Source organism: Agelaius tricolor, unplaced genomic scaffold (assembly GCF_023055355.1).
Source record: "Agelaius tricolor isolate 1412-34295 unplaced genomic scaffold, bAgeTri1.0.p SCAF_2, whole genome shotgun sequence".
NCBI lineage: Eukaryota > Metazoa > Chordata > Aves > Passeriformes > Icteridae > Agelaius > Agelaius tricolor.
In genome coordinates this window covers 82974091-82986119 of record NW_027269262.1, presented here as the reverse complement: position 1 = coordinate 82986119, position 12029 = coordinate 82974091, and the positions used below count along the sequence as shown (strand labels likewise).

The 12029-nt window shown below is 43.1% G+C and overlaps 1 protein-coding gene across 1 annotated transcript in view; it reads right to left on the bottom strand.

Moving 5' to 3' along the window:
• Nucleotides 1–3454: 3454 nt before the first annotated feature.
• Nucleotides 3455–12029, bottom strand: part of SYBU (syntabulin) — a 39968-nt gene continuing 31393 nt past the window's right edge. The window contains exons 4-7 of the mRNA XM_071421711.1: nt 10352–10454; nt 7793–7996; nt 6667–6816; nt 3455–5491 (exon numbers count right to left, since the gene is read on the bottom strand). Of these exons, the coding sequence (XP_071277812.1) occupies nt 4393–5491; nt 6667–6816; nt 7793–7996; nt 10352–10454 (1556 nt within the window). The 3' untranslated portion in view covers nt 3455–4392. The remainder of the gene's footprint in view (nt 5492–6666; nt 6817–7792; nt 7997–10351; nt 10455–12029) is intronic.

Sequence of the window (12029 nt, the reverse complement as noted above, 5' to 3'; positions counted from 1 at the left end):
TCTTGCACAGGTCAACTGATGTGACAGCAATTTTCAGATGTTAAATTTTGAAATATATTTTGAAGCCAATAATGCCATGCATGATTTCTGCACAAGTCTGCTGGCTGGAGTAGAACAGATTATTTCAAGTGCAGACTTCACTGCAGCAGTATGGCAAGCAAATCTTTTCCTACTACACCTCCAAAGTATTTGACAAGGGATGGGAGGTGAGAAAGTTTATGAATCAGGTTTAATAACAATCTGTGTTTGTTCTTTTAACAGCACTCAAGAAGCAAGGAGGTACCAGTCACAATTCTTTAACTATTGCTGACACAGGGCAAGGAAACTGGCTATCTACTGCCTGTTTAATGTGAAATTGTTGGAAGCTATGTCTCATCTTTTAGAAAATTAGTGATTACTGTTGCTATTTTTGAGACACTATAAAGTAGATGTAAATCAATACTATTTATTAAAAATAACAACAGGTGGGTGAGTTACTAAGTTGCAAATAAAGCCCCTTAAATACATCATGAAAGCACATTTGATCATTGAGCCTTCAGCCATTTAAAAAACCCTTGAGTTCTGCCACCTTCTGCTTGGGACTCCTCCTGCATTGCTTTTCCCTCCTCTCCTGCTGTGTACTGCTTTGCTGTTCTTCCATCTACCTGCTAAATTTGAGCACAGCTGCTCTGGAGATTCCTCCATCTCTGCCCTGTGTTGACATGGTGCCAGTAGGGAGGACTCTGCTCTTGGAGGAAGTCTCTTGAATGGTGATAACCCATGCATTAGTATCAGTTTTGTCTTTCTCCTGTGGTCTCTCTTCTTTCCTCCTTCCTAAATATTGATTTTTTTTATCCTTGATAAATAGGAAAACACTTTTGCTAAGCTTACTGAGGCTGCTGCTCTGATACTATTTTTTTCCATTGGTTTGAGTTTCTTGAAGATCCTGTACACCCCTGTATGCATTTCTTGTCTTTCCCTTCTACTGCCATATGCTCCTCCTTTTCTCATTCATATTTTAGTTGTTGGCCATGTGGTTTTTTTTTTTTTCTTTCTTTCTTGGCTGAAAGCTGGACTTTATTGCTTTCACTGATATTCTTGACTGTGGAGGATTGACCTGCCAGGATGACTGAAAATCCTTTCCTTGACTGTGCTGTAGTTGTTTGTGCTTGCCAGGTCCTGTGCTCATTTGTCTGAAGGGATTTGGAGTGAAATATTTACTTATATAGAGCATATGTAAAACTACTAAATAAGTTTCAGGAGTTTGGGATTAAGAGAGAGTTGATTTGCAGGGAAAGGCAGGAGAAATGTGTAATTACAAGTTGGGAACAGCCTTGTGAAAAGGACATAAGGAAGGGTGAAAAGAGTCAACAAGCAGAAATTGATGCACAGCAAGTTCCACCTCGACATGAGGAAGAACTTCCTCACTTGAGTATGCACTGGAACAGATTGCCCAGAGAGGTTGTAGTCTCCCCACCCCTAAAGATACTCAAGAAGTGCCTGGATGCAATTCTGTGCCATGTGCTCCCTGCTTGAGAAGGGAGGTTGGACCAGATGACCAATTGTGGTGCCTTTCAACCTGATGCATTCTGTGATTCTGTGAAGGATAGAGATGAATCTCTAGTGGGAAGGAAGTCAAATGCCTGAACCTCAACATTTTCAACAGCAGGGCATGTTGGGCACTTCTTAAGCTGAATATGAAAGGCTTTTTTTGTCCCTGGATTAGAAATAAAATGTATAGTGGGATTATGAACATGCATCCCCTCAGCCCAGGAAGAAGCTGATTTGGTTCCTATGCCCTAAGCCCGAATTCAAGTGTTCACTCTTTTACCTATAATGTATGAGCTGCATGTCCTCCTCACCTGCATATTTTGAGATAAGACTTCCCAGTGAGGTAGGGGTGTGGGTATGAGCATTTTCTAAACTCAGAAAAAAAGGATGGGAGTTTCTATTGAACTGTTTGTAGGCTGGTGATCCTCCCCTAGTTGTGTACATCACCAGTGAGATTCAGGTGAGACATGACTAAGACTTTCATGTAATACTAGAGGGAAAAAAGTGAACTTGGTATGTTTGGAGCACCAACTGGCATATCCTCTACGAATCGTGGAACAAAGACCAAAATCTGAGACTGGTGAATTACAGTAATTCAGGTGTGGTCTTACAAAGTACCCTTACAAGGGTACTTTGAGCTGTCTATGTCCTTGCAGTGTGGAGGAGGAAAGGTGGAAGCTTAGAAGTGAGCTGAATTTTAGCTAGAGATCACAGCAAAGGCTTTTATCAGGAATGTGATTGGAATGCTGTCACCTCTCGATGAGCAGTAGTTAAATGTAGGAGAGTTGAACTGACTGAAGAATCTTAAGGGCAGAAAGAAACTTTGACATTGTTCTTGTTATGAGATCTGCCTATTCCATGGTTGTGTAAAATTTATATTGATAATATCTCCAACTGGTAATGTTTGCCCTAGTGTCCCTTTAATGTAAAAGCTTTTGAAAGTGACATTTGAGTAATATGCAGTGCAGCAGTGTCACAAGGCAAGCCAGATGGCTGCGGGCACCCAAGAAGGTGGGAGAGCATGGAAGACAAAGTTATGGCAATGTAAGCAAGATGCTCTCATGTCCATCTCTGTTAGATGGGGATTATATTACTTCAAATGATATGTTAGAGTTCCCTTCCTTAATGTAATGCTTAATGAAGCCTCTAGAATCTCTACTGCAAACACAAAGTAATTCACCACTCAGGCACCACAGGGACATGAAAGGTGTGCAAGTCACCTCTGTAGATATCAGTATCACCCTGTTGAGTGTTGCAAATGCTCCCCACACACGGCCAATTATACTCCTTTGTGGAGTACTCATAACTTCCTTCCCAAATACTGCAGAGCAATAATATGGCACTGTCAGGTTTCCCTGGATTCCTTCTTCTCTGGGGAACACAAGGAAATACTACACTTGTTTTGGTGAAGAGGACAACAGGAGGCCAGTGAGGTTTAAATGGCCAGAGGTGGGGTTGAAAGCTTGGGTAGAGCCAGACAAACCCCACTGTTTTGCTTGTTGGGTAGCATTGGGTTTTGGACATAGAGAATTAATGTTTTGATGGTCACAGTGTGCATGCACACTGAGACCACATGACTGTCAGATGGGTAAAATGCCAGAAAGACTGGTATTGTTCTGGCATTGCAGTGCTGAGGAGTTACAGGTTTCCAGATGATTGCACTGGGTTAAAGATTAGGTCACTTGCATCTGTGAAGCCAGTGTGAGGCAACAGAGTGGGCTGTGTGTGCAACTGCAGCCCAGCTGGAGCCTTTAATCAGCCTGGTGAGTGCTTACACTTGGAACTGTATTCAGGTTTTCTCAGTCTAATTCTGATCTCCTGGAACAGTACCTGATACAGTATCTCCTCTAGCTCAGCCTGTACCTGACAGCTCAGCTAGAATGGGGTACTTTTTTATACCTTTCTACAATAAAAGACTCACACATTTGACATATCTATCATGCTTTACTGAACTTGTGATTATAAAGGTAATTTACAATAAAGCAATTAAATAAACAATAAGTTAAAACACAATACATTTATACATAGTATTTCAAAGGGCTCAAAAGACTATCTGGTTCCAATACATAAAGACTTTAAAACAACATTAAGAACCAAAGTGTATCCACGCCTATACTTATCATTGTAACAAGTGTTAAGACTCCCAACAATGTACATTTTTGGTTACAGTCCCTGTATACGCACAAGACCAGTGAAATGCTCAAGCAATTGCACAATTGAGAAGAGCACTACATGAGACAGGCACGAACGATGTGCTGGAAGCTGCCTGGGGAATACGGGTTTTACCTCTAAATTGAATTGACACTTGGGACAACAAATGGAAAGCGCTAGCATGCTTTCTGGAGCACAGGTGTGATACCCTAGGAGAAGGTTAGTGCTGTCTAGAGAAATACCCCACCTTTCTCCAGCCACTTGTTCCTTGTGCATCTCGCACTACCCTTGAGCCAGTGCAAAGTGCTTTTACATTTGCTCAGTGAACCATCCAGGAAGAGTGACTGAGCTTAATCCTGGCTCAGCAGTGGAACATGAAAGAGCACTAGGCTTGAATTCCTATTTCTCTGGTTATGTTCACTGTGCAGATGTGCTGGCACCAGAAAGTCACCAGCACAGGGGAGGAACATGATGCCAGGGAGCAGGGGGACTATTTCTGTAAGCAGCAGTATGTTAAAAACATCTTGTGGAAGTAAGAGGTTCAGCTTATTTTTTTTATTTTGAGACAAGGAACATGTTTTTAACTGATTTATAGTGCAAATTAAATAGTCAAAAGCAAAGGATGGACTCTGCCAGAATATACAGTAATCTTTTATAATCCATCTCATCCCTCTTTCTCTCTGCCTCAGCCAGTTGGTGCCAGAGTAGAGTTTAGGTTTTGATATTGAAGGGTGTTCGGCGTAAAGAGTGCAGGGCCACCAGGCAGCAACCACGAAGCAATGCTCCAATATTGTAAATAGGATCTGTTCCTCCTCTCTGAGTACTCAAAGCCCACAAAATAGTTGGTACAACAGGGGCTGCTACAGCCAGAAGATCCCCGAGGAGACTGCTGCTCCAGTATCTCCTCTTTATTCCTGTATTAACATACTCAAAGGCTTCATCATCGTGAGTTTCTGTAAAATCAAGTTCTTTCATGAAACGGTTTTCATTAACTCTGTACTCCACCTTCCTGCATGGAGACTCCATAGGAGACAAAAGGATGGCAGAATTGGGATCACTTGGGGTTAAGTCTACTATGATACCAGAATCACTGAAGCTTCCAAGAGAAAATTCACCCAGATCCTTCAGTGAAGAAGGTGGGCTTAGAGGACAGGTGTCTTGAGCTCTGAAGATGTTTTGAATGAGCTGCTCCACATCCAAACTATATGGCACCACGTCAGTCTGGATGGCCTGTTCCACCATCATATTGCTTTTTGCTTCTTCCTGGCAATAAGTTAGTTTTCCATCCAGAATGATTTCAAGCATCTCTTCATTTACAGCAGCACTGAAGGGAGCTGGATCACTCAACTCAGAGGTTGTGGTGGTCAAACTCTCTCCAGATGAGTCAGTCCCGTTAGCTCTGTCCTCACTAAGAAGCAGATCACTGTCTGCCACCTCCTCCAGACCTTGGTCCTCCGTGATGGGGCTGTCTGGCAGGGTGGCACACAATGATAACAGCTTCCCCTCTGAGTCGCTCGTGTACTCCAGGCACTGCTCATCCCTTGCAGAGTGGTTCTGAGCCATCTCCATGCTTTGCAGCAAAGATTCCAGTTTCTTGTTTTGAATGTTTATGTCTATGAAGTATTTCTGAATTTTTTTGTCTTTCTCAGCCAAGCTGTTTTTCATGCTTTCAATAACCTGCTTGAGTTGTTTAATTTCACTTCTTGCTTCCTTTAAGGCTAGCTCTGCCTCCACACGATTGCACTCTTCTTCAATCCAGTCCTCCCTCATCCGTCCCAGCTGAGCTTTAAGCTCTTCTATTTCTGTTTCCCTGTAGCAAAATAAAAATGATGTAACACTTCTGCTGACTGCTCAGTTAAAGCCAACATGAGGCCCCCACCACACAGTGATGGCTCTGCTGCTGAGATGCTCCAAGAAGGAAGCAAATTTCTCCAGGTGCCATTTGTGACCACCTCTGAGAGAGCCAAGATATGCCAGCGGATTGCTAATGGGAGTCACTGACCTCCCCACAAAACCAGCAGCCTTGTGGGCTGTGCCATGATCCTGGACAATTTGAGGCACAAGTGGTGACCTCTAGGTCACATCCAACCACTCTAGTGCTTAAAATCTCCCCTACTCCCTCACCCTGGAGCAAATGGGAAACAGCTGCCTGGATGCATCCCTACTGCTGCCAGCAGCTTGTCACATACTGCCAGAGCCAATGCTGGCCTCGGACAGCCACGGAGCTCAGGTCTGCAGGCACATGGCTGGTTTTCCCCACCAGGGAGCCAGAGACTGCTGCAAGGACATGGGGAGCAAGTGGGAGAGAGGGGACTCCTATGCCAGTTCCAGGCCTTGCTGATGCAGAAGAAGAGCACAAGGTCCCTGGAACTACATCTTGGGCTCCATTCAAACAGCCCTTTGTGACCCCTTGGGTTGTCTGTGCTGGAGAGCCAGCTCTCAGAGTGCAGTTTTAGCAAGAGACATCTGCTGCTGCGTAATGCATGTTGTCACTTCTTTGCTCAGCATCCACACAAAGGACTATTGTGAAAAATTCAGCATGTAAGTGACAAAAACACAAATAGGCACAGTGGTTTGGGTATGAACTATTCTTTCACTGGGGAAAAGGAGGACATTTTCAGTTCTATTTCACTGAGAGAGGTAGAACAGGACACTAAGGTAACACATGCTGGCAGGTAGAAACTGTTCTATGTATAAAAGGTCTCAATCTAAATCAGACTTGTGAAAAGTTGTCCTTTAAAAGTATTTTATTGTGAAAGTTCCAAGAAGGAAAAGGAGCTATATTTATAAATAAATGCATTGTTTTGCATCCCCTTAGTACACTCTGAAACCTGAAATACTGAAAACAACCTAACCAGACTAATTGTATTTCAAATTTCTGAATGGAAACTTCATTGATCAAGAAATGAGTAAAACCACTCAGGATTCCCACCCCTAAATGTTCCCAAATAAATCTTTCTGACTGATTTCTGAAGTGAGGTTTACCTTTCTTTGAGTTTGCTTTCAGATTCCTTCAGCTTGGTTTTCAAATGTCGTACTGCCACTTCTTTCTGCTGCAGAGGAGTCAAATACTGCTCTGGGTTTTGTGGCTTAATGCTGTGATTGTCACCACAAGAATTGTATCTCCCTGATCGCCTGAAAAAACCCAAAACAAACCATCACATACATAACATCACTCTTGCAGTTCTTAAGTCCTGGCAGAATGAAAGACATCCCGTTGACTGATAAATGCAAAACTTGACTCATCTGAAGCTCCTCAGTGTCCACACAAGTTACTTCACCTTGCAAATCAAAGTACTTGAGGAAACAGCTGATTTGTAGCTACAGTGCAAGATTTACTATTTATTGTACTTTGTTTCTGTGTCATTACATCAAATAAGGCTTTAAACTTTATTTTAACTTTACAATGCCTGGCCATCCCCTCGCCCCAAATGGGTGGTGTGCCCAAGAACAGGCAGGGCAAGGGCAGCCATCTACAGACAGCCAGGTGAGGCAGCCCAAGGAGCTGAGCACACTGAAATCTACACTCATCCCGTCTAGCTCTGGGTGTGTATATTACATGCTCAGTCAGCCAATACACATGAATACTGGCTGCTCAGTCGTCTGGGAGCGTGAGCAACAGCAGCAGCATGGTGGCCACTTCTTCTCTGCAACACATGTCACATGCTCTGGCAGGTATCTGTATTCTTTCCTATACAGGAAACTGCACTCCTTAGGGAGGTGCCTAAGGCCTGGCGGGTTGAATTTTCGCCCAAGTGTATCATGTTTCCTACACTACCCCACCCAATTCTCTTTGAAGTGAAAAGAACCCTACAACAAACAAACCAGTAAATCCTCATGAGAACTGATGGCACGAAATAGCCTGCCTTGGAGTGAAAACCAACTGCAAATGACTTTGACTTAAAGTAAACTTGAATTTTACAGTGCTGAAACAATAAAGCTTTTACATGGTATGGAGAACCTTGCTGACTGTTATGTCACCTATATAAGGCATCATAACTATGGTAAGGAGCAAGATGACCTGCATGGCAACTCCTACAGCTGATCCCACACTACAGTGCAGAGAGAGTGTCAATGTACCCAACACCAGGAGGCTGAAACACAGACTTGCCTCATCACTGGACTGCTGTCACTTCCTTTGTATGAGCCTGAGTTGCTGCTGCTGGCTGAAGAAGCCCTGTAACTCTGATGGATGTTAGCAGGACTCAGATGGTTTTTGCACAGTGTTGATGAAGCATCCTTTCCATGTGAAGCAGGTGGACTGGCTCCAGACTTGTAGGGTAAGGATCCATTATTCCGACCATAAGAACCACGACTGGAGAAGAACCAAAATGATGAAAGCATTATTCTCATGACACAACCCATTATATGTCTAATTTTATATACAAAGTTGTCTAAACAATAAACCAGAGAGATAACTGTGAGTGGCTGGAAAGAAATAAAATTCTGACATGATCAGCAACTGCATGTTCTTTCACTGGCAGGGGGCTCTCAGTCTGAATTACGCGTTCTAAGGAAATCTCAGCCATTTTACATCTCTCTGTGGACAGCACAGTTCCCAGTGACTCCATCAGATCATCCCTGTTTCCTGAATCTTTGACTCTGTTAAGTAAGGAGAGGCCTGTGGTCTGGACTAATGCCAAAAGAACCACACTCCAGCTTTCCCTGGCCAGGCCTGCAGAGTGGTGCCTGTGCATGGAGGGTTGCTGTAAGACTGCTTTCATGCTCCTCGGCAAGCAGCCTGAGGGATCACAGTGTGCAATGAAAACAGATTTTGTTTGGGCCACTGTTCTTTTCTGCCTTTGGCATACTGGGTGCTTCATCTGTCATGGTCAGCTATTCATCCACTTCGATATAGTTCTAGCCCCATGCAGAGCAGGCTGAAATAGTATTGAAAGAGACAAAGGAAAACACAGTATTTTCTTTTTTTCTTCCAGTTTTTCTTGTACATATTTACCTTTCTTTTTCCATTCTTTATTAAAGAATCTGTCAACTGTGTGTGCTTGAAGCAATTGGTATCCTCCCTGCCTGACAGCTGCCCAAGGGCTGGAGTGCTCTGAGGCCAGCTTCTCGGGATGTGTCCCTTTTCTGCTCACTTGGTCTGTCATCCTACACTATTACACTGCCACCTTCACTCTCCCATTGGAGTTGTTCTTCTAAACGGTAATGAAAGGGCAAGTTTAAGAAAAATAAAATTTAAAAAATCCAAACAAAAAAGACCAGAAAAAGGCAAACCCAGCCAGCAACAGAGAAGGCATGAATATAAAAAATCAAATACCACAGAATTATGAAGCAACATCTCTTCTTTAAATTGTTTCACTTGGTTTTTTCCCTTCTCAGCAAATGGAACAGTTTATAAGGAACAGATGGTTGAGTGGCTGCTGCAAACCTTCATCACACTGCTGTGGTTTGGATGATTTTGTAATTATTTTACAATGAAGTACAGGACTGTGGTTTGTGACAACATTGAAGTGTTTCATAGCAAGAACAGTCAAAAAAGAACATATTGCAAAGGAGATATCTCTTTCCACTTCATACAGTGTATCATCAACTCTGGTGTGTGGCAGAACTCGCAGAGACTGTGCTTAACATAGCAGGGCATCTGAAGGAGCCTCATTACAGAGGACTTCTGTCCAATACAGGATGTCAGTATGCTCTAGTTTAAAGTTATATTAAAATGCCCAGTAGTATATGAAATGACACAGAATCTTACTGAAATTAAGGTGATTTTAGGGCTTCATATTACACTTAGTACCATTTTTTCCCACAGCCAGTAACTTTACTTGTTGAATGCAATCTAGAGGGAACTCAGGTAGTGTTTATTTTTCCAAGAGTCTCATGATACAGACAGGAAAGCGCTCTCAAAGCCTCATTCTGACAGCCTCTGTGCGCCGGGGCACACTGCGACCTTCAGGACCCCGGTGTGACTCAGGCACATGGGTACCCTGCTGCCATCCCAGCCTGCCTGCCAGCTCTGCCACCACGGGCAGGAAACCAGGCCTGTCCCTGGGAACTCCTTCCTCCTGCTCCACAAAATGTAACCAGCAGGGATTGCGTGGGCAGAACACTCCATCCCAATGCCCCTGTGTTCTCAAGCTGCCTGAATTTGCAATTCGCAGATGACAGGGAGAAATCTTACAAAAATCTTTCATGAAAGGTTCACTTAGACAGATAACTATGATATAATTTTTTTTTTTAAGCTGGGCAAGGGTATTTCAGAAAAAAAAATCCAACATCAAAGGCAATACTGTCTACTTCTTACAACAAAAAATAAGATAATGATCTGGAAGGGTGTAAGCTCAGCTGACAATTTATGACAGAGATAAAACAAATTGTTAAGACCAAAAGGTTTAGGTTAACTGGTTAGAAATACTGCTGTTAACTAACACACCCAGCTCTCTCTCCACTTCAGACAATGCCTTTTCTGCCTTACCTGATTCTATTTCCTGCACTTGCTATGAATAAACAAAAAAACCCCCAACGGCTGGCTGATCTGGCACACTGACAACTTCTGTGCACTGAATACAGCATTTTTTTCTCTCTCATATTGCAGTTCTCACCAGTGTGCTACCCAAGAGCCTTGTGTTAACCCAACTGTTTTAAAATGCAAGACTTTACACAGTAGTCTATCTTTGCACTAGCAATATTCAGGAAAAATTGCTTTGCTTACTTGCGAGAAAAAGAAGATCTCTTGCTTCCAGCAGCCGACATATGGACTTCAGGTGCTGAAATACTGCCTGTGCTGCTTGAAGAGCTAAAATCGGCTTCACTGCCTGGAAAGGAAAAGGAAAGAGTGAAAACATGGAAATTATAACTCAAAGATTGTTTTCAAAATAACAGTGAATCACAAGCATCCTTCCTTTGTCTGTTCTGGGTGAATTTCAGAAGTTGCATGGATTTTCAAACATCCCTGGAGACAAGAGCTGGATTTGCTCCAGATTCTCCCCATTTCTTCAGAACTGGCACTTCAACAAGAGCAGAAAAAAACATTTGGACACAAAACCCTCACACCACAGAAGCCATTTTAGGTCTCAGACAGGAACACTTGTTGTGACAACCTGTTTGCTCCTCACAGACATCGACAGACGAATGAGGCTGCTCACGTGGCTCCTTCAGGAGCACAGTGATTAAGAACACACCAGTGTAATTGGGTATTTCTTATGCTTTAAACCATGCAGAAACACTGCTTGCTGCTTCTGTTTTCTCAGATAACATAAATGTACATATATATAGGTACAGGCTAATGGTAAATCTATATATTTATCTACACGCGTATGGAGAGTTTCATGTGGTACAGAAGCATAGTGAGGCAGTTGTAATAACCTTAAAATAATCCAGTAATCACATGTAGGTCTCAAGTGTTTCTCAGGTACCAAGTCATCTGATTACTGATTTTCTACGGATCACACCTTTTATTTGACGAGCTCGGGCATATACAAGGAAAACTGCTCTCATTTTGCTAAGGCAGGTAGATGTACTAAGAAAGTCTTATCCTCTGGAAGAAAAACACACCAAAGCTTTAATTTTTTTTCCAATCTGTCAGTCTAATGGCAAGCATCCTATGCCATACACAGGTCTCATGCTGTTGAGCCATAGTAATGAATGGTGACTTTAGCTGGGAGGATGGAAATAACTCTCCAACACTTTTTAAGCAGCTGACCAAGCACAGCATTTCTCACCTGGGAATTTCTGGATGTCATCCCATGGATAGACATCCCCAAGCCAGAAGCTGCAAACTTGCCACTTTTGTTATTTTTTCCACACAGGAGAGATGCAGCTGGAGCCACCATCATCCACTGCAGCTAGACCTCCTAGTCCTCAATCTCTCTTAAATTCTACACAGAGCTCATGGTGAAAAGTGCATCTTTCACCCTGAACACCTGAGACTGGGAAAAGGCTTTGTCAGAGCCTGGCTTCACAGCCTTAAAGAGGCTGAGACAGCCAGCAACCATTCTTACCATAGGGCAACACTCAGCAACTGGCCTTAGGATAAGGTGTGAATGGATTTAACCCAGTACTTTCCCTACCTCATGACATCTGAGACCAGCCTCTATTTCTCTGTGCCTCTGCATCAGCCCATCCCAGGATATTCCTCAGCCCAATTTCAAAGTGCTCAGATACAAAGTTTAGCTCTTCAAAAGGGGATCCCAGGGACCCAGCTCTAGCACCTCTAACCAGCTCCATACCCAGTACAACGCCCCTGATAATCAGATCCAAGCCACCACACCCATAACCAGATCAGAGCTGTGTGCAAATTTGCAAGGGGAGGAAGGAAAGCAGCAAAGCCACTTGGTTTCACAGAGTATTTATATCATGTTTACAGATGTAAATGTGAGTGACCTTCTCCT